The sequence below is a fragment of the Notolabrus celidotus genome, chromosome 19 (assembly GCF_009762535.1).
Source record: "Notolabrus celidotus isolate fNotCel1 chromosome 19, fNotCel1.pri, whole genome shotgun sequence".
Taxonomy (NCBI): domain Eukaryota; kingdom Metazoa; phylum Chordata; class Actinopteri; order Labriformes; family Labridae; genus Notolabrus; species Notolabrus celidotus.
In genome coordinates, this window is record NC_048290.1 from 11,157,629 (window position 1) to 11,184,569 (window position 26,941).

The window sequence follows — 26,941 nt, forward strand, 5'->3', positions numbered from 1 at the left end:
ACAATGACGTTGAGATTTGTTACAGCAGGAGAAATTGTTACAAAATTGTATTGGTTATTATTTTTTGCCTTTTTTTTTTTTAAAGGCTCAGTGGAAGGTTGCAGAAAACCCTATGATGATGTGCACGCTTAAAGGGAAATCAAAAGAGGTTAGTTAAACCATTCAAATGTTGCTCCAATGTTTTCAAAGTCCCTCTTGTTATTTATTTCCAGTGTGCAGTCAAATGTCAGTGTTTTTTAAATGTATAATGGTATTTTCCTCTCCAGCGGGATTGCCTAAACTACATCAGAGTGCTTCAGGTGGTAGACGATGAGCGGCTGTATGTCTGCGGCACTCACGCCTTTCAACCTCAGTGTGACTACTTGGTAGGTTTATGCAACTCATTACACAGATTAACACTCACGTGTGAGACCTATCATCTCAAAATGTCACTGAAATTTAATCTTGAACTCCTGTTTCAGAAACTGGCGGACTTTTCATTGGACGGCCGACCTGAAGACGGCAGGGGAAAGTGCTCTTTTGACCCCTCACAGAGCTTCACTACTGTGATGGTTGGTGAGTTGTGGCCAGTTTTTATTTGAATAGCTTTTTTGGTGGCGAGCCCTGCGGTAAAATGCACAATAATCCCCAATAATCTCTGGTTTTTGGGAGGCAATAAATTGCTTTTTTCTGCTTTTCTGTCAGATGGAGAGCTGTACTCAGGGACAGCTTACAACTTCTTAGGCAGTGAACCGATTATTTCCAGATACTCTCCATCCCAGACCCTGCTTAGGACCGAGTACTCCACGTCATGGCTTAATGGTGGGTTCTGACATTCTATAAAAGTGAACATATTGTTCTAATTTAAAGATTGTCATGACTGAAGGATTTCAGTCTGTAATACAATACAAAAAGGCTTTACAATAGCAGGTCAATCATCTTTCCTCTTTCCCCTGCAGAGCCCAGTTTTGTTTTCGCTGACGTCATCAGAGAAGACAGGAACAGAGTGGACGGCGAGGACGATAAAATCTACTACTTCTTCACTGAGGTGTCGGTCGAGTACGAATTCTTTGGCAAGCTGCTCATCCCCAGGGTGGCGCGCGTCTGTAAGGTCAGTACACGTCATGCACCATCTGCACATCCCAGCACTCTCCCTCTTTAGCCTGAATGCTCCTGTCGTCCCTGTGTGCATGCGTTTTTAAGTGGAGATCCCTCTGTCCATCTTCATGTGTCTCTTTATTGACCTAACCTGAGCTTTGTATCATGGTATCAACAAATAACAGTAACATGGTAGTCATGTGACATGAAGTTACATGTTTCCAACCCACACTGACTTATTACTCAGCAAAATAGAGGGTAGCAGGGACACATTTTTCAGGCAAAGAACTTGTGTGATTTATGTGTTGAGTTCATAGATTAAATATGCCACAAAACTGAATTTTGCATCCAAATTTCCCAGTTAAAGGTCTCAGGGAAGCTTTGGTAGTTTTGTTTAAAAAATGACTGATGTTGGAAGATTCCAATTGCACATTAACGCCTTCACATGTGACATGCATACTCTTAAGGCTGGTTTATACTTCTGCGTCGCCCTTACGCAGCAGTGGTCGACGCGGACATGAGCATCACATGCTTCTGTGTCGAGGCCGTTTAGGGCAGTGTGGTCTCTCTGATAGTCGGTCGCCTGTTTCCGTCCCTGTTACGATCGCTGTTTACTTTTCCACTGCCATTCAGAACGTGTTATGTTAATCTACAGCTGATATATGTTGATGGTTATCATACAGCATTGATTACAGGGAAGAATAGAGGGGAGGAGATAAAACACACAGCCGACGAGCGGGGATCACGGATGTGCTGTAAATGCGGGAAATACAATGCTGCCGAGCGGATCAATCACAGGGCTTGCGGTCCGCATGGATTCAACGCCTAGTTACATTTTGGAGGAGGTGCATGTCAGCTAGGCGCATAGGGCTCTGCTTAAGGGGTAAGGTGGTAAGGGGGCTACGCAGACCTCCGGCGTAGGCTACAGCTTTAGTTCGATGCAGAAGTATAAATCAGGCTTTAGAAGTTTTCAAATTGTTTATGTTTATGTTTATTTATTTGCACAATGAAAAGAAAATACACACAAAAATATAGCAAAGATAAACAATATAATTTGCAGGAAGAGGCAGAAAACTCAGAGAGCTTATTTGAAGCCTCCACCCAAATAGTGATCTTATTTTACGAAATGAATTAAAAACTACTAAATTGACACATAAAGACAATAGTTGATACTAAACATAATATAGCATAAGAATATACAAAAAAATTAACAGTTAAGATAAATACGGTTATACAATTGATATACTATTTTTACTGTCTTATTAGTTACTTGTCTTTATCTACTTTTTTATGCATCTTTTTTGCATTGATAAGGGTCTGCATTTAAATTTCATTGAACAATGACAATACAGATATATTCTTGATATTCTTCTGTTTTTAAAAAAGCCAGAAGCATACTTCTCAACAGGAACCAAGATTTTATTTTGTTTCATAAGCTGACAAAATTTCTCTTAAACTTTGAGAGAAATGATTGAAAAGCTATGCAAGCGCTGTACTGTCAACGCATCAGTCGTACCTGAAATTAATTTTACTCTCTTATCTTTTACATTATAATGTAGAGATGTTTCAAAGCGATCAATTTCCTAGTTGTCTAAATGGGAAAATGTCATTCTAAGAAAATACTCTAAAAATGGAACACAGCATCCCAGAGTCTGCAGGTAAACCATGCCAAATTGGTTTGCTAAGAGTGGTACCAATAGCATAGCTAGCACCAACAGCCTTCATTCCTCCTTGCATTTTAACATCTGCATGCCTGTGTTGGTTACACATCGCTCCGGTTGGTTGGTTACAAGCCAGTTCAACCTGACACAGCATACATACAACTTTAGTTCCATTTGAAGATCAACACATCCCTGGCACATCCAAATTATGCAACTAGCATCTTTGAAAAAGGGTTTCACCTGTGAAAATAAATCTAAAAAAACATTTGAGTGTACATTTATTTTACACTGTATACAGCCTCAGTGACACACATCAATAATAAGGAGGAGCTGGTTGTTTGCATCCTGAGAGGCAAACAGTGAATAAACACAGTCTAGCAGGCAGTGTAGCTCCTCTTGCTGCTTCCTGTTGAGCTTATTGCTTTGGGAGACTGATAATAACTAGAGGCGTCTCAGAGGAGTAAATCAGCTGTTTTTTATTAACAGTCCCCTCCTTTTATTCAAACTTTAATATGTAGACAGTAACCAAACAGTGTTCAGACAGACTATATCAGAGAAATTACCCTGTAATAATAAAACATGATCCGTTCCTCTTCATCCCCAGTGGAAAATCTGCACATGTTCCTACTTTTCAGTTATCTCGTCTGTCTTCATTTCTTCTTCTTCCTGCCTCTCCCTTCATTGCTCAATATGCTGATATATCTAATCTTCCACAGGGTGACCTCGGGGGTCAGCGCACTCTGCAGAAGAAATGGACGTCCTTCCTAAAAGCTAAGCTGGTGTGCTCCATGCCCGAGCTCAACTTCGTCTTCAATGTGGTACATGATGTCTTCATCCTGAAAGGGGCGGACTGGAGGGACACAGTCATTTACGGGGTCTTCACCTCCCAGTGGTCAGTGATGTGATTCAGTCATCAGACAGAAAATTAAGCATTCCTCTTCCTTCTCTCCTGACTCCGTTTTCATCTCTGTCCACCAGGGGTAATGTTGGTTTGTCAGCAGTGTGTGCTTACAACATGACGGCTGTAGAAGAGGTCTTCTCAAAGGGAAAGTACATGCAGAAAGCCACAGTGGAGCAGTCCCACACCAAGTGGGTCCGCTATAACGGCATCACTCCTTCTCCACGTCCTGGAGCTGTAAGTATACTTCTTAAATTTAAAGTGGAGGTTGATTTTGCACATTTTCGTCATTGCTCGCCTCCATGTTTGTAAATACCAGGAAACTATGACATCACATTTTGAATTAATTATCCAACATCTGCTGTCTGCCTCTTCTCTCCCTCAGTGTATGAACAACCAGATGCGACAGCAGAACATCAGCACCTCGCTCCACCTGCCAGACAAAACCCTCCAGTTTGTGAGGGACCACCCACTGCTGGAGGATCCCGTCCTGCCCATCGGCAACGGGCCTCGCCTCATCACCAAAGACGTCAACTACACTCAGATCGTGGTGGAGAGGGTGCGTGCGCTGGATAAGAACATTTATGATGTCATCTTCACTGGAACAGGTAAAAACAGACCGGAGGGGATGTCCTTAGGTAGTTAACCTGTCTCTGATGCTAACATTCGTCTCTGAATTTTAAGTAGGGGTCTTGTATTTATTTTATCAAGTATAAAGCAACACATACAATTAATAAATAGCTCTGTATTAAATTATTAGATTTGTATACTGATCCATCAGTTACAGAGATGTAACAGTACATTTCAAGACCATTGAAAATCAGTACACATTAAGAGTGATTTAAATCAGTGAGGTGAAAAATAATGCTTCTTCAGGGGATGCTAATCATAGACAGTATAAATAATGGATGGTATCTGTGACATCACTCGTCTGTTTCTGAAACACTGTTTTTAAGCCAATTGTTGGCGAGAACCATATTGGAAATGCTGAACCCAACCTAACTTCTGTTAGGTAGTGTGAGGTATGAGGCAAGCTTTGGGCCTCCTAGCCAACAGCTACAGTGTTGACGCCTGTCAATCTAATCAGCTGTGCCTCTCATAACGGAAAAACTAGTGATCTTTATATCTTTGAAATTGCCTTGTTGTGAAAAAATTCACCCCCGTACAGTGTGTGCCAATCGAGAAATGAGCTATCCAGACTACACTCGTTTTTTTTTACCAGGCTGTAAACATTCTTAGTTCTGCTGTAAAGATCAGCTTATTTGAATTTGTGTGTATGTGGTTTCCGGTACTCCCGGAGGCAGCCTTAATGGGACACTCATGAAACTGCAGTTTTTAACACTTCTGCATTGGCCTCAATTCTTGCGGCTGTAGTTTGCTGCTTGGTGCTTATGCATCATTTTCTACTGCTGATCATTCCATCAGCGTTTTTTTTTTTGTAGCATCTGTATCTTTATTAACAGAAAAGGCGAAGACAAAGCATCTATTGAAAATAATCTCTTGTTTGTTATCAAAACAAGAAATAAAGTAATCTCTCTCTAGTCATTTCTTCTCTTAAGCTTGAAAACAAACTGGTTTACTAACACCATCAAATGCTTGTGTAAAACTTGTACCATGAACCCAACATCATGAATTAAATCATACAATGATTCAGAACATTAACAGTTTGAGTCTTTTGTTTTGAAAAGGCTGATTTCAATGTTTGGTGGCCATGTTTCTGTTCTCATCTTCAGATAAGGGAGTCCTACATAAGTCCGTGGTGTTTGAAGGAGAAGTGCACATGGTGGAGGAGACTCAGCTCCTGAAGAACTCAGAGTCCATAAAGAACCTGCTGCTCTCCTCTGAGGTCAGTGTAACGCTTGGTGAAAGAGACTACTGTGGCACAAGAAGTCAACAAAAACATGCGACACTTAGACTGACACCTTGACTATGTGTTGGTTTCCTACACTGAGCTGCCAGTAAACACAGCAACATAAACAGCATTTCCTTCATGACATTTTTATTATTAATTTTCATAGAAACGGTGCTGCTGTTGCAACTGCATTACACAGGCTAGTGTTTCCATTGTTAAGCCATTCTTCACTTATGTAAATGGAGATAAGAAAGTATTTTGTCAGCATGATGTGCATTAATCTGCATTTGTTGAAGTTAAGTATGTCTAAACTCACAAGTGTGTGCTCTTTTGCACGTTTCTCTGATGTGCTTACTTCGCTGTGGAAAGTTTCTTAAAAGGAAGTCTGCAAAAAGATGGCATGACAGTTAAAAGCAAACCAGCAGTTTTCAAATGAGATGAGACTGCAAGTTTAACTTTCCTAAGGTGTGTGTGTGTGTGTGTGTGTGTGTGGGTGGTTGTCTGGAGATAGAAATGTTGCTGATTTTATCTTTTATTTTGTCTAGCGCTAAAGGGTTTGTCTCTGAACTTGTTAAATTCCAAACTGATCGATCAGTCATCCATCCAAATAGTTTCACATGAGTGTCTGTGCTCTGTCTGTCTGACATTTACATGAACAACCTTGCCCTCCACAGACACGCTCTCTGTACGCTGGATCAGACTCCGGTGTGGTGCAGTCCCCCACAGCTTCCTGCAGCAGGTATCTCTCCTGTGACGACTGTATCCTGGCTCGAGACCCCTACTGTGCCTGGGACCCTCACAGCACCGCCTGCGTCAACATCTTTGAGGTTCCAAGCCAACGGCATCAGTAAGTCGCTGCAAAGCTAGAGTGACAGCGCATGCCCTCTCTATCACCTCTCTATCTCTTTTTTCCTTAATACCAGCACTCTGCTCATGCATTATTCAACAGAAAAGCACCATGGAAAGACTTCTTAACTTAACTCCATCCAGTTTGACCTGCTTTACTGTCTCGGAAAAGTTTCCATCCAGTAGGAAACTCACAATGTCTTGTTTTTGTTTCTTGTCAGGAGGTTGGTCCAGAGCCTGAACGGTGATGCAGACAAGTGTCCTGCAGGTAAGCAGCTGCATGCTCATATGTAGCTTGAACAAGAGGCCATAAAACATGGACAACAATGAAAACATACTTAATTATATACACTTTTTCCAACATTACACTGGGATGTCTCATACAACTGGAGCCTGGCTGATATGGGATAGTTACAACTGATTCTGATATGGAGGACCATGCTGAAAATTTCTGTAAATATGCTACAGGCTACAGTAGCTACAAATATTGCTAGGAGTATTGTCAATAGAGAGGACTCTGCTGGACAAACTACAAGATGACACTATTTCTAAATCCCCCCCAAAAATTCCTCCTGGAATTATGTGTAATGTAAAAATTACAACACAAAATAATACAGAAGTTTTGTGATTTCACCATTTCTTATTGGCTGACAGTTTTTACAGTCAGTGTCTTTATTTGCTGCAAAAGTTAAAGTGTGAATTAAGCTGGGTGATATTAGTTTGAATGATACACTCTGATAGATATCACCCTGGATTTTGGAGGTTGCTGTGTTTTCATCCTCAAGGCTACGTCTGATCTCGTGTCTTTGCCAATTTGTTTGATTTTCTTTTACTTGACATCTGTTTGAGGCAGGATACACTTCACCTCTAACAAGTCCAGACTTTAACTGCCTTTAGTAATTACTGTCTCTCTATTTTGCCTCCTAGTGCTGGGCCGCTCTCTTAAGGGATCCAAGAGTGTAACAGTGAAACCAGGGAGCTCTGCTGAGCTGCCCTGCCTGGTTCACTCCAACCTGGCTCAGGTGATGTGGAAATCCAACGGTTCAATTCTCACCGAGGCCTCCCGCTTCCACTTCATCGGTGAGAACGGCCTCCTTATCTACAGCGTGGCTCCAGAGGATCAAGGCAACTACGAGTGCTGGTCCGTGGAATGGGCCCCTGCTGCTGGAAAGAACTTCACCCGCCTTCTGGCTGCATACGTCCTGTCTCTGGATCTCCCCCCCAGACCCCCTCACCAGGCGGGTCATGTGACCACCACCCTTGGCAACCAGGAGTCATCTAGCACACACACAGCTGAAGGTAATGGTAAGACTGACAGAGCCCCACTAACTTCAGCCCTCGTCCCCCCCAGCTTCACATCCACAGTCCAACTCACCTCCCCTCCCCAGACTGACTCATCACTAACCCCGCCCCCCAGCAGCACAATCAAGCTCCAGCCAAAGCAGCATCTCCCTCACAGCTCCAACGCCCCCCGGCCTGACAGTCTGGACCCATCGGCTGAATATTTAGAGCACAACAACAGCACTGCTCTCCTCTTTCTCTTCCTACTGTTTTTCCTCCTCTTCCTGGCCGCACTTGCATACAACTGCTACATGCAGTACCTTCCGGCGCCCTGCCTGCGCATGCGAGCCGCCCTGCTGGGCAGCCACAAGAGCGCTCATCAGCCGGAGTATCTCTCCTGTGAGGCGGGGCTCATGGAAGCATCTGCAACCGACAAAATAAACATGACTGAGCAACCCACGCAGAACGGCAGCCAGACCTCACAGAATCTGCGTGCGCTCCGAGACACAGGCTACGAAACGGAGCCAGAGTGCGGCAACGGTCAGATCCCGTCACACAGTTTTGGAGGTGACAGCCCGTCTCAGGAGAAACCCTTTGATGTGGACTGTGAATCTCAGCCCATTCAGTTTGCGGACGCAGATGAACCTTACTGCTAGCCTGGAGCTTCTTATCCTCTTTGCACAGATACTGTTTGATGGAGGGTCAGGCTTCTGCTTCACCTTCACACAAAGTATAAATCAAGGTTTCCTTTAAGCTAAGCATGTTTGGTGTCACATGAAGTAAAGTCAGGTGTTGTGTTCCTGCTGTCTGCTTTAGTGCTTACTATCATGAGGCGGAAACTGTTCTGACAGAAGCTGCACCCTCTCAGCTGAGTCCAGCAAGAAAAGCTATGTCTTAAAATTCCAAATTGGAAACATTATTTACCAAATTGGTAAGTTACCTTGATGTTTTCCAAATTGGATTTCTGTTTTTGTACAGCATAGATGAAAAACGATAAGCTTTGTTTCTACCTTTTTTTTTTTTTTTTTTTTCAAAGCAGTGTGTGAGCTTTTGGACTCGAGTAAATGCTTCAACGTAACTAATTTCTCAGGGAAGATTTGCTCACTTTAACCTGGCTTTGTTGTGCAGTGTTGCCGTCTGCAGCACCTGATATGTAGGCCTTAATCTCACCCTGTGAGGTGATGAAGCAGGTCTGAAGTAGAGAAGAAGAGGACGACTTTGCGTAAAAGAAAAAAGCTGGAATAACTCAACCACTGTCTTGTATAGAGATGTCTTTGAAACCCTGTGTTTTATTCTCCCTCTGTGTGAAGTCGACTACATGATGCTGATGCTCCTGTGTATTAACCCTGTACCAGTCCTCCTGCCTTCTGTGGTCTGTTTATGACGTGAATATGTTCAGAATGACGTGATGCTCGGTCATATCGATGATCTTTTATTCTTTTTCTAAAACAGCCCTGGAAACAATCTGAACTTGTTTTATTAATGTTATTAAACTTTCATTTTTAGAAGCTATTATTTAAAGATGACTCACATCTGTGGTAATATTTTTATTCTGTAAGTAGATGCTCAGTCGTTTTATTGTTTTGTATTTATTGCAGCAGGTTTGTTTTTTATATCCTAGGCTTCATTCTTTCGTCTGCATTGCATGTCATCTCTTGCCTAGAGTCCCTTTTTCCTTCAACCACTCTCTTTTTCCATCACTCCCTCCCTCACAGCCTCCTCTCCTGTCGACACTTCACCTTCCCTGTCCTCCACTGGAAGTAGCACCCCCTCTGCACTTCCTTCTTCCACTTCCTCTTCTTCCTCCTCCTCCTCCTCTTCTTCCTCCACTAAGCCCCACAATGTGGAGGCTCGTGAGGCAGAGGTGAGACTGTTACCCCCTCTGCTGAAGGACCAGGCCTGGGGGGTTCACGCCCAGGAGGCCTTCCTGCTCTTCTGCCTGGCCTTGGGTGAGTGGTACCTGTGACACCGAGTCCTGAACGTGACCTTTCCCTCATGCTTGGTTTGGAAACCTTCTCCTCTCACTTTCTTTTAACTCTCTCCTTTCTCTCTGCCATGATTCTCACTCATCCCTCCTGTTTCTACACCTTGCATGTTACCATTTCTTTAAAAACTAACCAGGGTTGTGTTTGTGTTCTTGATTGTTTTTTTAAAACCAACCTGCTCGGGCTTGTGGAGAACAGTCAATCTTAAATTCTGGTGTGTCGTAAGATGCCTGCATAATGGGTGAATGTTTTAAAAAACAAACCTGGGATTAAACTTTCAACCTCTCAGTCTAAAAATTTTCAATCCTCTGTTATGAAAGGTCCAGTTTCTGTGTATAATACTGTATAACAGCACCCTGACTTGAAAATATAAATATTAAAGTGGATCCTTTTTATCCACTGTGTTAAAAAATCTCTCCTCAGAACAAATTATTCTACACTCAGATGTCTTACACTTCAATACTTTATCTGGTTAATTTTTCTGTGCCTGTAAACAAGTGTAGATATATCTGTATATATGGAAAAGGTGGAAGTTGTATATAATGCTAAGGAACAATTTGGGACTGTTGCTATTGGTAGGGAGGCTAAATAAATCTTGTGAAATGTTTTCAATACTGGCTTGTTTTCTTCAGTTTTTTCATGTCTTGTAGGCTCCTTCATAATATGTGAAAAACTGTTTAAAACTATCAGCAATCAGCCTTAAAATGAGACAAATCCTATGTAAACTGTGCATCTTAACAGACCTAATGAAATATTCCCGGTCTGCCAGAGTGTTAGGGGCGTGCCAGTGTCTGGACCACAACAGGTCAAATACGAGGTCCAATTCTGTCCCTCAGGTCCCAGTGATGTCCACATTCACTGGCTAATAAACGGCCACACTTTGGACACCCCTATCATGGAGTACCGCCGCCCGCTGGGTCAGAGGGAGGTGCTGGTGAGCAGCTGGCTCCGAGAGGGGCCTCTGATCAAGGACGCCCGATACCACTGTGTCGCCGAGGCCAGCACAGGAAATGACATGTCTGAGGTGGACCTCCGCCTCACTATTGGAGGTATCTGCAGCGGGCAGTGTGTGGATAAAAATATTGAAGTTGTGTTCACAGCAATGTATGTCGAGGTGGATCAGAGGAGAGCTGGTCCATTTATTAATACAGAGATCGGCATTTGTGTATGGAGGCATAGAAGTGCCAAAAATAAAAAAAGATGTAGAAATATGAAAATAAATGTCAAAATAATTTTAAAAATGTTTTAAAAATTGTAGTATAATTGTATTACAGCAACTGGCTTCTTCTCTTGGCCCTGCTGGGACTCAGTACATGTCGTAGTTCATATCCATAAAAGATGTTGTTGTTTGACAGATGAGGAGAGCATTCCATCCAGGGATTTGAACCAGTGGAGAGGTGCGCTCACAGAGCATGAACAGCTGCTAAAGAGATGGGAAAAGGCCTGGGTAGGTCGATGCTCTTGCATGTGCATTTTGTCCTGCTGCTGTAAAAGTTGCTGTGCAGTGTTTTGCCCGGTCGACTTGCTCTGCATGTTTGAACTCTTAGTAGTTTGTTTTTCTCAGGAGCACAAGGTAATGACTAAATCAGGTGATTGCAACTAGCTTAATGATTCACAGTTGAGTGTTATAACATAAAAAAAAACTCTTACTGTTACGCAAAAAAAATCTTTATTTTAGGATGTTTTCCACAGTCTGAAGTGCGCTTACCATATTTAACTTTAATCACCACCCTCCCCCTGCAATTTTTAACCACTTTTAGCTGTAACACCTAACTGCATTTCATTTAACTACATTTCTGTTCCACATGATCCACTAACCAGATTCAGCTAAGTATTTTTCACATAACAAAACACCTATGTCCTGTTAAAAGGATTACTGAAGGATACCTAAAATACATGCACGTATTTCTCATTGGGACAAAGCCAAGCTCCTGTTTGTGTTTTTGTTCAAAGTCCACCAATATACATCTCTACCTCCAGCTTTACACATTTGGAAAATAGGAATATCAAGATTCAGATATTTTCTCCTATTTGAATTCACCATTTTGTTCCTTCATCATACAGAGTTACTGGTAAATTAAAAGCTTGGGAGGCAGTTTAGCGGTCCAGAGAACAAGGAGTGTTTGACCTCATGTCTTTTGTTACCATCCTCCCGTACTTGTACAGCACAGCTCTGTTTTTCCCTCCACAGGAAAGCTGTGATGGCCACTGAGCTCTGTGACGGTATCATGAGCTTCTCCTTGTGTTGGATGGATCTGGTTGTGAACATGGTCCTCACCCCAGGTTGACCTCATCCTTTGACACTGAAAACTATCACAAACAGCTGGAATATGATGTCAGTGTCACTTCTTACACAAGAGTTTGATGGACCGCGCAGCAACACTTGTCTGCAGGGGCTCACCTAGTCGTGATGATGATGTTGGGACTCCTCATTAAACTGGACGAGGAGATGAAGCTCGTCATGTGGGCTGCCTTTCTTCTGAATGTGCTTCTGTTTCTATTTTCACTGATGAATATGCACATCCTGAAAGCAGTGCTTGTATGGAACAATAAATTGTACTGTATTTATGAAGCACTGATTTGAGTTTATAAGGGATGCATCGTCTGTGAAACCTCAGTTTTATTTGCTAGATGACTTCCAAGACTTACCCCTCTGGTTCTTCAAAGATACCTTGCTGTTTGGCATTTTCACTTGAGATTATAGAGCGTCTTTGATATTTGTTTTTTCCTCACAGAGTCAAAGACCAACTACCCCATGTGATTTTGATTGCAAAATTAATACTGTTGGAGGCAGGAGTCTTTTCAACCACAGTAACCCTTTTATGTTTGACATTTAGCATGATTCTATCAACAAAAGTAAGTTTGAAAAAAAAGACATGCATCCAAAATGCAAACACATTGCACAAGTTGAATAAAAAGAGTAATATACGTGTTATGATTTTCTTCACAATGAAACTGAGACTACCTATCTGCCATTGAGTGGAATTAAATTTACTTGTTCTTTACTTAACAGAGTGTAACCGGTGGCTTCTGTTTTGTGTTGTGATTGGAAATAGCGGTGCTGTGACACCAAAATGATGTTCTGTTTCTTTCTGCATCTTTGTTTATTCTGGCATTGACACAGACAGACGAAAACCTTCACGTAAGCTCCTCTGAACAAAAAGGTACAGAAATATTAAACTTGTAATAAAAACTAAAAATACAGTAAACTTAATTGGCACAGACTGAGACAGAACCTCCATTGAAATATTACAGGTTACTCCAGCTCTTTTACATTTACGCTAATGTAAGATAGCTTCATTTACCGTGCACACAAATTAGCTTAACTGATCATACACATTAAGCTAGCTCTGTTAAAACGGCTATATTTACATGATAGTTTAATCAAATGATTAAAATACCACTTAGTGAAAGATAAATAAACATTGTGGGATATATAAATGCACATAAAATTATAAATTAAAAAACCTAAGTTAGCTTAATTTACTGTGCACGCGAATTAGCTTAATTGATCATGCACATTAAGCTAGCTCTGACTGTTAAAATGACTATATTTACATGACAGTTTAATCAAATAATTATAATAACACTTAGTGAAAGATAATTAAACATTGTGGGATATATAGATGCACATAAAATTATAAATTAAAAAACCTAAGTTAGCTTAATTTACCGTGCACGCAAATTAGCTTAATTGATCGTGCACATTAAGCTAGCTCTGACTGTTAAAATGACTATATTTACATGACAGTTTAATCAAATAATTATAATAACACTTAGTGAAAGATACTAATTATTCGTGGGATACATAAACACACAGAAAATAATACATTAAATAAGAGGATGGATAAAGACAACAGGCTAACCAATAGATAGCCACCTCTCACATAGGTTAACAGCTGAAAGGTAGAGAGGGAGAGGGCAAGAAAGAAAGAAACACCCACAAAGGAAGAGTTCCTACTAGTACAGATAGATAAATGCCAGGTGCATTTTGTGTAATTATATTAAAAAAGAACTATGAATTATACAAGTAAGTGCACATTTGACCCTATTACATAATGTCATCTTTTTTCCATGGAAAGCTTTGGGTCTTTTTTATCAGATGATGAATTATTAACAGACCTAGACTGTTTTACACATTAATAAACAGGTTATTACTCCTGCAGCATCACACCACAGTGGCACAGTGACAAGTCAGCCTTTTTCACAGGAACACTTTCTACCATCTGAATTATTAACCAGCTTCTACTGTGCATTTCTCCTTGAAACCTTTTAAGACACTTTCAGATGGGACGGTCATACCACTGATAAACTAGACTAGACCAAATGCAGATACAGTTACGCCTCATACATGTACAAATAAAAGGTCAGATGATGTCAAAATAACCTAAAAAATCATGAAGGTTGGGTCTCGGAAAGACATTTGTTTAAGGATTTAAATGTATGACAAAACCTCAAGGAGAATTCTGTTTGTTAATGTGAAAGAATTTCTATTGCTCAGAAAGACTGAAAAGGTCTCCTGCGTTTCATGGTACCAACTTGCACAACTAGAGCCACAGTGCCCTCTTGTGACCAAAAGAAGAAGTACAGGCAAAAAAAGGATAGTTTTTCAAATAGGTCATGACTCTCCAGTCAGATCACATTTAATTGAAACACATACCTATTGAGATTGATATTTTTGAAATACACAAGAGCATCTATCCTAGTTGAAACTGTACTCACACTGGTAACAATTGTAATGAAGATATTCAAAACTATTTAAAAATGAATTAAAGATATATGAAAATGTATTTATCTTGTCAAAATATAGTCTAGTCAAGATATATTTAATGTATAAGGGGCTAATTGTACATTTATTAGCATTATTGGTTAACAATTAAAGAAATCTGTAATGAAATGTTGGCATTTCAGATGTCAGCAACGTCATTCTTACTACAAGTAATTGTGTCACCTTTGCCACACATGTTGTATTGGGCTTTCAATTGTGGATATCTAAAATGTCATTCATTTATCCAGAACAAACATTTACGATATCCTCAAAGAATCCTTCCTAGGAGAAACTCCTATTGTAGATATTTATTGTCCAATTATTACTAGTCATAATTTCATTTTAGATGTCTAAAATGAAGAACAATGTTGGATATCCACAATGAAATAGTGGATATCTAAAAGTAAACTCTACCTAGTCATAATGCTTATATTGGATATTTTGGTTATCCAAAATTTTGGAGAGGCCTATCCCCAAAATACATTATTACTAGTCACAACTGGGTATCTACTGCGTGGAAGAGGATTACGGCCATGAGAGAAATACAAAAAAATTAAGGTCAACATTTTTTTTAATTATTATAATTCTGAGAAAAAAAAAATCAGAATTATGAGATTAAAGTCAGAATTATGAGATTTTCTGAGATTTTTTAACTTTCCTTTTTTTTTCCTGAGAAAATAGTCGGAATAAAAATAATAATAAAAAACAATTGACCTTAATGTTTTAACTCTGGATAGCAATAATTCTGTTAACATTTCTAAAATTGAAAGTCTAATGTACACAAATGAAAACCTGGCGTCATCAATATTAGCAAGTATGCAGAAATTACAATTATAGAAAGGAAGACTGGGGATTTAAAATTAATAGTTTTGCCATAGCAGATAAGATATCGTTGGTAACTTTCATAACTTGGATGGGGCTTTACTGCTACCTGATTGGTCACATAAACTTTGAATTTATTGGCTGAGCTGGTAACACTTAGGGGAGGGTCTTACTATTTCGCGCGTAAAACTCGGCACGTCGTGTTTTACTGACCAGTCTCAGAACCGGAATAACACAACGTCCTCGTGTTGCTCAACAGAGCAGACACAATAAATATCGGCATGTAAAGTGTTTTCAGAGCCGCAGTTTTCCTGTATAACGTGACACATTGTAACTGTCGGCCTTATGTGGCCTACAAAGCACACCAAACTACTGAAGCCTGGCCCTTGTGTCAGTGCTGTCGTTGCCAGCAGGTACAGGTGAGTCAGTAGCTGTAGAAAAATAACATAAATGGGTTCAGCTGTAGATTTTGTGTACTCCCAAAGGGCCACCTATAATTATCCACTCTATAGCAGGGGTTTTCAAACGTGTTTGGCTTGTGTGCCCCTTTTCAAAAACAATTTCAGCCAAGTACCCCATTGTATGGCCGAGATAAAAATTTCAGGATATGGGAAATTAACATGAATACATATATGCATGTGGTTTTACAGTGTCATAATAACATTGAAATGAAAGATGACACAAATTCTATGCTTTTGTAGTGCAATATTTTTCAGAAATGATTAAAGATGGAGGCAGCTAGTACCTTTGATGGCCAAAGGAGCACACCAATTTATTTCTGTTAAACAAGAAGCATTTCAACTACCTGTCCATTGTTATCCTCCTGGACGCACATTTATTAGCATGCAAATGTACATGATCGCTCGCTGTATAATTGACGTCAACAGACGGAGGTTGTCTGGTCCATGCGGTTTTGCAAAAAATATATTTTATGAATGAATATACTCAATTTGGAAATAGTGCCCTATTTGATGTTGCATTTAAATACAAAGTAAATGCTGTTGATGAAGTTGTTTTAAATCAGATTTTTTTTGAATTTGTTGTGGTACAACTTTTTTTTTTCTTCACATTTTTCACATACCCCTTGCAGTACTCCCACGTTGCCCCTAGGTTTACGCATACCCCCATTTGAGAATCACTACTCTATGTTAACAGCTTTCCAACAGCTTGAGTGCTCCCACAGTATCAATATGGCAGGTGGTTGTGACATTTAAAAGCTAGCCTTGGTGTTCATTAGTGTTACTTAATACATATTTCCTAGTTAAAGTCAGTATTATAGATATCCACAATGGCTAACCAATTACTTTTGCCAGTCATGTGTTGTGGGCTTTCAATTTCAGATACCCACAACTTAATTGTTCTACCCAGAGAGAATATAACAGATAACAATATAATATTTATTTTCTTCTGTTCAGTAAATCCTGCAGCTAAATTATATCTTGAATCCAGTTGTCACTAGTGGTAATTTCAAATTTGGATATGCAAGACAAAAAATCTTTAGTATTGTAGTTTTGAAGTTACCTGGTTTTTGTCCTTCAGATGCTGCTAGCTCTCCCTTTTGACATGTGCGACTAAGCTGTGAGTGTGTCCAACAGAAAATATCACATCTCCCAGCTTGTTCTATCAGCATGCGAGTGTTACATATCGCATCATTGGGTAGCAGCGAGCATCAAAAATCAAGTGCTGTTTCGTCACATTGATGAAGCACACTGCTTTCGGCTTTGCGCTTGAGACCGATCAGGAAACATCTGAGAGGGGTGAGTATGTTCCGTGTTACGTTTGCTCTACACAAACAGTACAGGCCATGTTTTCTATCCTGGCATATTCAGTATGTTTTTTTTTTACTGTATACAATACAAGAAAAAGTCAACAGCAAGTAGTAGTAACTCACCTTACTAAAGCTAGCTTGCTACTGCAGTTAGTTAAACCAAGCTGTGACTCTGGACAGTGTGGCTTCAGGCATTACAATTCTCCCAATCAGACAACCTTATCTTTTTGTTAGTAGTTTTGATACTACTTTCTAAAAATAGCAAAACATGTTTCATATCGTAGCATCTGGTTCATTTATGTGTCATTTATGTTTGTTTATATAAGTGATGAGACACATCCAACAGCAAGTGGAGGTCATTTACGTTTATACACATTGTTAGCTACTGCAGTTAGCTAAACCAATCAGTATTGATTCCTTTTCTTTTGGCCAGTGACACTTTGAACATTGAAATTAACTCAAATAGAAGCTTTTCTTTCAAACCGAACCCTTTATGAGATGACAGCTGTTTAAAAAAGTAACATAGCTTCTATTTTAATCCTCCAGCAGAGATGCTCCAGGAGAACAAAGCAATTGGTCCATCCTCTCGACCAGGCCTGAGAGCAGCAGTGGAGGTATTATAACCTTGTACAGGAGCTGACACTGGACGGTAATGTATCTTATTACTTTGATTTGTTTTTTACTAGGTCCACAATTACTTGTATCAACATCCAGCAGGTCTATATAGCTGGAGGTCATAAAACCATGAAACTAATCAGACAAATCTTTTTTTGGTTTGAAACTCAGGAACACAGGGACATCTAGTGGTTTGCTGTAGTCCCAGCAATCCATTAACTCTGAGATGAAGTATTAGGAAATTCTAAAAACTTTGTAAGTTTAGCCAAACTTGTTGTGTTGTTCGAATAATGTGCAATCTTGTTGATTCTCAGTGGGTTACACATTACTTTTTACTTTAAACAAAGATGCAAGATGATATTAATATTTTGACATTATCACTGATCCTGTCTCATGTTGAACCAAAAGTGAACACTGACTTGTTCAATTATTGTCATTATTTTTACTCATATAAATGTTAATCAATTATGAAAATGTTACTGAATATTCAAAATGTTAATACAGGTTATGCTGCTCAGCTGCATATACAGTAATTTAGCTAAAATTAGGTAATTCACTGTGATATTGATTCTTTTACTTCAGTAAAACATCTCAATACTTGCATTCCTACACACAACATTGAGCCCACCATCTTTCTCTGAGGTCTGACAGCACATGCATTTCACATGCCTCCATTCTTTTTTGTGCCTTCTGACCCCTCTGACCCAGTGGGTGGCACAACTGTTCTCAGTCTATTCAAAGTGTCAAAGACCTGTTACTAAAACTCATCCTCTCTTTTGTAGATCCGTGGCATCAGGGGACTGTGCATTTGATGGGTGACCAAACACTATCAGACTGTATCCTGGACCCCCCCCCCCCCCCCCCCCCCCCCCCAAAGGCCATCAAGAAGCCTATGATGATTCCCTTCCTTGCTCAATCAACAGAGAAGAACTGGGTCATGGTGGCCAAGGAGTTCCGGGAGAAGTGGCAATTCCCACCTGCATTGGAGCACTTTATGGAAGGTATATTGCTTTAACAAATCCACCCAGGAGTGGAAGTACTTTATTAATTACGAGGGACCTTTTCAATTTTACTTTTGGCCTTTGTGGACGCAAACTAAAAGTTCCTGGCAACACAGATTGGACATTTTGGCAGTACCAGTGGTGGTGGTGTACTTAGGAACTCAGATAAATTCTCCACTCACTTACACCAACACCAGATCCCGAACTCCTGGATGATGTGCCACATTATAGTGACAGATTCCACTTGCCTGTCAAGGCCGTATCTCCTTAAACCCTTTGGAGGACGAAACCTCTTGCGATACAAAGCCACATATAAGCTGTCAAGAGCTTGCATGACAGTGGAGAAAGCCTTAGGGATGCTGGCGGCAAGATGGAGGATTGTGCACTGAGCTGTTTGCATGTAAGTGGAAAAGGTGGACACACTGGTTACTGCAGCCTGTATTCTACACAACTGTCTCACAAAGCCTACCAATGCTAGCTGCAGATTGGCAGGACAAAATCTTGAGCCAATGACCGACCATCAAATTCATAGTTGTCAGGAGACATTTGCTGTGAGTGATAAGTTTGAAACAGAGTGCCAGGGTGATAATGGCACAGCATGTTGCTTCACACTATGTAGTTAGGACGGTGCTGTAATCTGGCTGATTATGATGCAGAGGCTTGCGCACATCACATACTGTCGGCACAAGGACTCATGTTAGCGACTAAAAAAAAAGGAAGCTAATTTTCTTAAAGCATAGAAAATAATTTATTATTAGCCAGCTAATGAATAAGTCAGGTAAGCTTGCAAGGCTTTGATAACTTAGCATGACCAACCCCTATCTCAGCAGCTTCATTCTTTTGTCCTAATGTGGTCACTGGCAGCCCCAATAAAACCCAGCATGGCAAACCCACAATGACAAACTTGAGGCTTCACTAAAGAAGTCCCCAGACCAAGAAAGGGGATCATCATCAGTACTGTACTATATTCACCAAAAACACAGCTGCAAATACTACCTTGCTATTGTGGTAAATTTATACATATTTTTAATGTCATTTACTGAACAGCAATTGGAAAAAGTAGCTTTTGGTAAACTTGTTGTTTGTAGTAAGGTCCGGGAACATTGCTCACCAGTAATCATAATGGCCAATATTTACCTATTTGTAATTAATAATGATTCATCTGATACATTCTGAAGTGAATTTCTGGCTATGTAGAAAACTTTTAAAATAAGTTACTGTTGCCAAGTGACATCTCATGTCTGCCGTGGCATTAGATTTGACAAAAACTGTGATTGGATGAAAGGTCATGGGGGCAGCAGTTGCTTAGTCCATAGGGACTTGGCTTGGGAACCGAAGGGTCCCCGGTTTGAGTCCCAGTGTGGACGAAGTTTGGCAAGTGGACTGGTGGCTGGAGAGATGCTGGTTCACTTGCCTGGGCACTGTCGAGGTGCCCTTGAGCAAGGCACCGAACCCCCAACTGCTTGGGGTGGGCTGGTTGATGGCAGCATCCTCACTCTGACATCTCTCCCTAAGCATGTTTACTGCATGTGTATGCATGATTGTATGTATCTACCAAAAACTGTGTGTAGCATGTCCAAAAAAAAAAAATAGCACAAGTGAAAAAATTTAATTTCTCTCCTGAGGATTAATAAAGTACCTTTCTTTCTTTCATATGACCAGAAACTTGCTTGAAATCAAATTACAAGTGCGTATTAATGTAACCAAGGTCCTATTTGTATCATAGACTGTAAAAAAAATGAACGTCCGATCGTTCGGCTGGAAGTGAGGCTTCCACAAAAGCTTCTCCCCCTGGTGGCTGGCTGCAGTATAGGTCAAAAACTCTGTCTCCTCCATTCATTTGAATGGGGCTGAGGTCAAACTTTAAAAAATAAATACACGTCGCACAAATGTTTCTCACATCCGTATGCTGTGGTGATATGTAGTTATTATTTGACTGTTTTGTGTTCAAGGCCTCTTTTTTCTGAAAAGTTTCTTTTTCGTTAGTTATTAAAGGTTAAAAAACAGGGTTTTACTTCTGGATTCACTTTAATTGACAGCTGCCATAGAGAGAAACTCGGTAAGATTGCGGGACGGTGCGCTGTACGGCGGAGCTCATTACCGTGGTAACACAGAAATTCTCTACTACACAGACTCTGGCTGTGAAATGGCTGCGCATTCGAACAAGGTTTTTTGGCTTCAAAACCGTACAACGGGAAAAGGCGGAGCCACACTGCCCTATTTTTTATATTAGTTTTTTTTTTGCAGCTAGCCATAAAGTAAAAAAATGTTTAAAGATTTTATTTTACAATTCCTTTACATAAAAATATATCGAAATGAAAGTTAAATAAAAATATGTATTTGGAGGGTGTTTAACTTTTAAGGGCAGATAAAAAAAAACAAAAAAAAACATCCCTACAATAATCTTCAAACTACAAAACCCACAAATATTAGAACTGAAAGGATCAGATTTGTTGAAACTTTTGGTTACAATCTTATTTATCATCCATTTAGAATATATTTAGTGTTAAATAACACAAACTGCATTCTTCCTATGCACAAAACACTTTATTCATCCTAAGAGACCCAAAAAACGAATAAAACCATAGTTCCACTACATTATTCATTTTCTTATATATCGGAAAAGATATTCAAATTATGAAAGTTTGGGCTGTTCAAACACAGCCCATAATAACTCAAACATTATCAATAGAAAAAGACTATCTCTGTCACATTTGAAATACAGAATCAGGTCACTGTGGCTACAGAGTTACAGAAACACATACAATCACTCATTCATGGTCCTCACTTCCGCTGCTTCTGCTGCCTTTTTAATGAACCATTCACTGAAGGCTCAAATGATGCCCCAGACATGATTATGAAAATGAGCTCTCAAGGCTGTGGATGTTATTGTCCACACAGGAAATTCTTACATCACTCTGCTCTCTTTAAGTACGCTATCAACATTGTTTCCCTTTGCCATTCATTTTATTGTGTTTCACTGAGCTTTTTCAAGAGACACACACACACACACACACACACACACACACACACACACACACACACACACACACACACACACACACACACACACACACACACACACACACACAAACATTGTATAACAGCAGGCAACAATGCTATTGAAATGTGGTGGCTCATTAGGTCAAAATGTAGGGCAAGACAAGAAAATATCATCCTACCTATTGTATTCAATGTAACTTAATGTGTAAGTTGTGTAAATTTTGTTTATTTCTAAAATCATAAACACAAGTGTGACATAGATTGAAGTAGTTTTGGATGTGAACACCCATTACAAAAAAATTTAATGATAATCTCATTTAGGTTTATCTTCTTTTTATCTCCTGAGCAAGATAAATAATCACCCCCTTCTCAGCTTCTCTGGAATCCATAACAAATAAATTGCAGGCTGACTTTGCATTAGACCAGACTCTCAAACATTATTATATGTGAAGTAGAATACAATACATTAAATACAAAACGATATGTTGGATGCATTACAATACAATACAATACAATACAATACAATACAATACAATACAATACAATACAATACAATACAATACAATACGATACTTTAGATACATTACAACAAGTTGAATATGATATGCCGCATAAGATTCAATTCAATGTGCAGAATACATGAAGACAAAATGACAAATGTGACGATACAAAACATTGAATACAATAATGCACATTAGATAAGATTCAATAAATATTGTAAATATAATACAATGTGATACAGTGCCATGTGTTAGGTATGATGCTATGCATTGAACTGGCATGCTGCAAACACTTGCTGCCTCCATAGTAGTAGTTCTTTTAAATAATGAAATGGTACAAATAAGCAAATAAAGTATATTAGATATGACATAATATGATTATATGATTTCATTCCACCCATTTAAATACAAGATGATACGATTCAATACAACGCAATGCAGTCTGATACGATGAGTCAATACAACACAATACGATGCAATACAATATAATACGTTAAGTTTGATACCATCTTTTAGATACAATACGACTGTATATAATTCAATACAATATATTCCTATATATATTCTTGTTAAATTCTTGTACTGTACACCTTCTTGTTGCTGCTGTAACTCCATGAATTTCCCCGTTGTGGGACGAATAAAGGAGTATCTTATCTTATCTTAAAAAAATAAGATACGATTTAATACCATCCAATATACTATTATCCCTGTAGAGAAACAGAGAATACTGTTTTCCCTCGACAGCAGCAACAGGAAATAAACAATAAGATCAACAACAGTCAATATGTAAACGGAGAATCACATACAAATCACAATCACAGAGAACATACTTCACATTGTGTATATATTCCACACTACAGGTAAACAGCACTGGTGTACATATGCAGGTGTGAAAGAATAGCTTCAATCAGTGTAACCACAGTTTGTGCGTTTGTGTGTTCAAACTGCAGATGGCTTTAATTGTGTGAGTATCTTAAACCAAATATCAGTGACCAGCTTTGTATTTGTCAAATCAGCCTTATTAACCGCTGCAAGACAACAGTACATATTTTACAAATAACACAGTTTCACAATTTACCATCTTTCCTATGTCTTCTCTTTCTGTAACATTGGTTATGTTGCTTGTAGCTACTCTGAAAATAACTCTTGCTTTTTTGAATGTTTTTGGTAACCTGGCAACAGTAGTCATGTGGAGAAGAGTCTGCTGCTTTCCTTGCCACAGGATGCTCATTTTCACTGTCTCTCCTTTCTCATTCATTCTTAATGTATGTTGGAGAAATGGGATAGACGATGACTGGAGTCACATGTTTAATTATCACTTTAGATGTTTTTAAGTTGCTATTCTTACATCTATTACTTGCTGTACACTTTGAGTGGTTATGGTTTATGGCATTTATGTATGATCTCAGTCAATATCCATGCTTTATGAAATTAACAGAAGGCACATTCATGTTGCAGCTGTCAGTGCATTGGTAATTGAGAGCTCAACCTATCGCATTCCTGTGGGTTGTCGAGATGTAGCAGCAGATATTGAAAATATTCCTACCTTTTCTTTTGAACTCAGTCCCCTAGTGTTTGTCTCCACAGTTACAGGGAAATGGTGGGTGGGTCCTCAGTGTCTTGAGTTCTTGTGGCATGCCTGTTGAAGTGATATTTCACAATTCTTAGATAAACACACACACACACACACACACACACACTGATTTGTTGGCATAATGGAATTGATGTCTCTGTGTTTCTATCTTTTCAGTTTTAGAAATAGAATAGACACAAACCCTTGATCCCAGTTAGGGAGTTGTGAGGGTGCTTTTACAGGTCCCTCAGCAAAATACTTATCTTCAGAATGTGGTGCTTTTATTTTAAAATATAGGAAAACATAGCCTGTAGGACTTTAAGTATAACAGGAAAAAACAAAGATGACTGGATAATGGAGTAGGTTTGTGGTGTTACCTGTGTTAGCTGGCATCTGTAAGCTTAGCTGTAAATAGCCAGAATATCTCAACCATGGGGGTTGAGTGGCCTTTCTTGTCTACCCTGCTTTGAGCTAGTAGGTATTGTGTATGCTTCGGTGTTGCTGTCGCTCATTTCGGCTGCGTTTCTATTCCATAATTAGCTGCACCTGTATGCTTAGTTCACAGGTGTTAGCTCAAACTTGAAGTACTTCAGTCATATTTTAATTGTGTTGACACAAATTGCATATAACTTTTGACTTTGAGTGGTGGTGTAACGATGGTGTGCATTATGATTTAAAACAATTAACAGATTAAATACGAACTTAAATGACTTTAGGTCCAGCTCTAGTATGCAGATTAAGTATGTGATTAGTTAAGGCAGAATAAGTCAACAAATACTTATCTGCACACATACTTCATGCATCCCTCCTGCTTAAGTCAGTGCCTCAGTTTGGTCACCTCATTCAAAAAAGATTGGACGGACCCTATTTTGTATACAGTAAAATAGTCCAAAGTATTAGCTCCTTTGTCTTTACCTGACCACTATTTCTTGGCCTTACTTTATTTTTTCTTTATTTTAAGTCTTGTCAGTCCTTCTTTTATAATTAATTTTAGACAAAACACATCACATTGAGAATAGTTTCCCATTAATGTTAGTATAACTGTATGAAAATAATGATTTAATGAGTTTAAGAAAGGCATAAAAAGCTCCCACTGTAGATTAAAGGTGTTTGATATGTCGCTCTAAATGCTGCTACATAAGAATTTGTGGGGTTCCTTTCCTCATGTATCATGTTTCCTCTGCTAAAGGACTTTTAAAAAAAAAGGATAATTAAAATTCCTGTTGTTGGCATGTAAAGAATTTGACCTTCCCTTTAATATCTACTACTTAAATACTTCCAGGTCATTTCACCAAGTTAGGAATCTTTGAAGCAAAAGGCCCTGTTGTGCCCCAAGTATTCTGCAATGCTATGAATGGGCTGTTGTTGTTTGGGGGAGGATTAAAAAGCAGGTCATATAATTTGATGTCTTACCCTTTGGTTTTTGTAGGTGACTTTAAAACATCTACCCAACGTTTTCTCTAAACAAACTACCTAGTGCCATTTCCGTTTAATTTGTATTACCAATTGTCAAAATGTATCTTTTCAAATTCTGATTTCAAAGTTCTAAATGTTGGGTGCATTTCTTTAGTTAACTAATTTGGAATAACGAGAGGTTTTAAAAATACAAAACTTGCTCTGTTTTTCTGAATTAACGAGATACTGTTCCACTTCATGGGTATGCAGTATTTTCAGGAATTGTCCCTTATGTCAGCCCAAATGCATTTTATAGCATCACTTTGTCCATCAGGCGTTCCGTGTTGGCTAAACTAATCCTGGAGAAACACTGCAACGTCAGGTAGATCAGAATGGGCTGAAAAAACAGCAAAGCTCTTACTTGTCTGTGCAAAATCGACAAACTAATAATTACAACTGACAATAACAAACAATCACAAAACTGTGTAAAACTTAAAGAAGAGAAGTATCTCCCGATGTCTCAAAGCCAAACAAAATAACACTGGACGAAACTTAAAGATATCTTTTTTGTTCTCATTGAAATTTTCAAAGAGAATTATCTTGTTAATTCAGAAAAATACAAACTGCTCTTTTCTCAAGTGAATGGAATTCGCCTCCGTACAAGTGTAGTTTCATAGCATTAGCCAGATTGCACAAGTTATGGAGGGTAAACTGAAAATTATTGGTTTTGTAGGTCTAATGTTATTTCAAGCAGATGCTATATATATATATTTATTTATTTATTTATTTTTCAAAATCAATTTAGTTAGGATTGCACCAATGCATTGGTTGCATGTTGGTATGAGCTAATGTCAGCCTTATTGACAAACTTGAGTCATCAGAAGATAATGTGTCATGAACTGATGTCAGTAGCTTATATGTATCTGTTGCATCACTCTAATGCAAGCAAGCTAATTCATCTTAATGCTTCAGAAAATAGTTTTTGTAGGGGGGCAGAAGTTTATGATACAATCTTGCATAAAGTGAAAACAATAACCTGAAGACAAGACCATAAAACAGACAGTTGGTGGTATTTTTCAGTCGCTATTGTCAGCCTCTCTTTGTTAAGGTGAAGTTTTTCATCGGGTGCTCACATTAGGCAAGACTAACAGAGAATCAGCTCAGTGACAAATTCTCATTGTTGATCAGTGGTGTTTTCAGATTAGCATAAATAATCCTTCCTTCACAGGATCATAAAGCTGCAGTGTTATCAAATATGACATTTTTAAGAATAAATAATTCACAGGCAAAAAAAACCATTTGTGCATGCAGAATTTCATCATTATAAGTATGATTATATTCATAAGGTTGTCTTAATATATTTCTCTATCCGTCAACTGAAAACAAATGTGTTGTTCTTGTGCAAATGTCCTTTTTGTTCTCGTATGTATAAACAGTAAATTAAATGTGTAGGTGGTTACTGTTCACATGAATGTAGAGGGGGTAAATCTAATAATGGAGACAATCAAAATCATGGGGGTGGCTTTTCTGTCTTTAGCTTCTTTATTAAACACAGATTATGTTCTCTTTTTTCCTAAAGAGGAAATTGTGATGTTAAATTATGCAGACATGTCACATTTGATGATGTGTGTCCTGTTTTGTAAGGGCGGTGGAGAGAAAAACAAAATGTACACCTGCTTCTGGAATGGTCTCTTCCACTATTCTGCAAGCCTCCCCTGAATGAGTCATCCAGCCGGCTCCTCATTGGATAAGACCATGCCATCCCAAGGGATTGCCTTGCAGAGGCAGAAAGGCCTTGCTTCCATTCACAGAAACATTGGTATGCCTGCCTGCTATTTCATTCACATAAAAGACTAAATATTGCATGCTTTTTTGTCCTCCGTTCCTCTCCTCCTT

The 26,941-nt window shown here is 39.1% G+C and overlaps 2 protein-coding genes across 7 annotated transcripts in view; both read left to right on the forward strand.

Moving 5' to 3' along the window:
* sema4d (sema domain, immunoglobulin domain (Ig), transmembrane domain (TM) and short cytoplasmic domain, (semaphorin) 4D) overlaps positions 1–10,214 on the forward strand; it is a 49,951-nt gene extending 39,737 nt beyond the window's left edge. For all 4 annotated transcript variants that reach the window (XM_034709219.1, XM_034709221.1, XM_034709220.1 and 1 more), the window contains 12 exons: positions 86–148; positions 267–365; positions 462–555; positions 685–801; positions 939–1,090; positions 3,455–3,630; positions 3,717–3,873; positions 4,022–4,244; positions 5,370–5,482; positions 6,163–6,335; positions 6,556–6,602; positions 7,262–10,214. In XM_034709219.1, the coding sequence (XP_034565110.1) occupies positions 86–148; positions 267–365; positions 462–555; positions 685–801; positions 939–1,090; positions 3,455–3,630; positions 3,717–3,873; positions 4,022–4,244; positions 5,370–5,482; positions 6,163–6,335; positions 6,556–6,602; positions 7,262–8,271 (2,424 nt within the window). In that variant the 3' untranslated portion in view covers positions 8,272–10,214. The remainder of the gene's footprint in view (positions 1–85; positions 149–266; positions 366–461; positions 556–684; positions 802–938; positions 1,091–3,454; positions 3,631–3,716; positions 3,874–4,021; positions 4,245–5,369; positions 5,483–6,162; positions 6,336–6,555; positions 6,603–7,261) is intronic.
* A 5,127-nt stretch (positions 10,215–15,341) lies between these two features.
* The window catches only part of shc3 (SHC (Src homology 2 domain containing) transforming protein 3), a 37,986-nt gene continuing 26,386 nt past the window's right edge, over positions 15,342–26,941 (forward strand). For 2 of the 3 annotated variants that reach the window (XM_034709230.1, XM_034709231.1), the window contains exons 1-2: positions 18,428–18,574; positions 26,690–26,864. The gene's annotated coding sequence lies outside the window, so the exon portion shown is untranslated. Of the gene's footprint in view, positions 15,610–18,427; positions 18,575–26,689; positions 26,865–26,941 lie in introns of those variants that run through there. The other variant, XM_034709229.1, reaches the window with a different exon arrangement.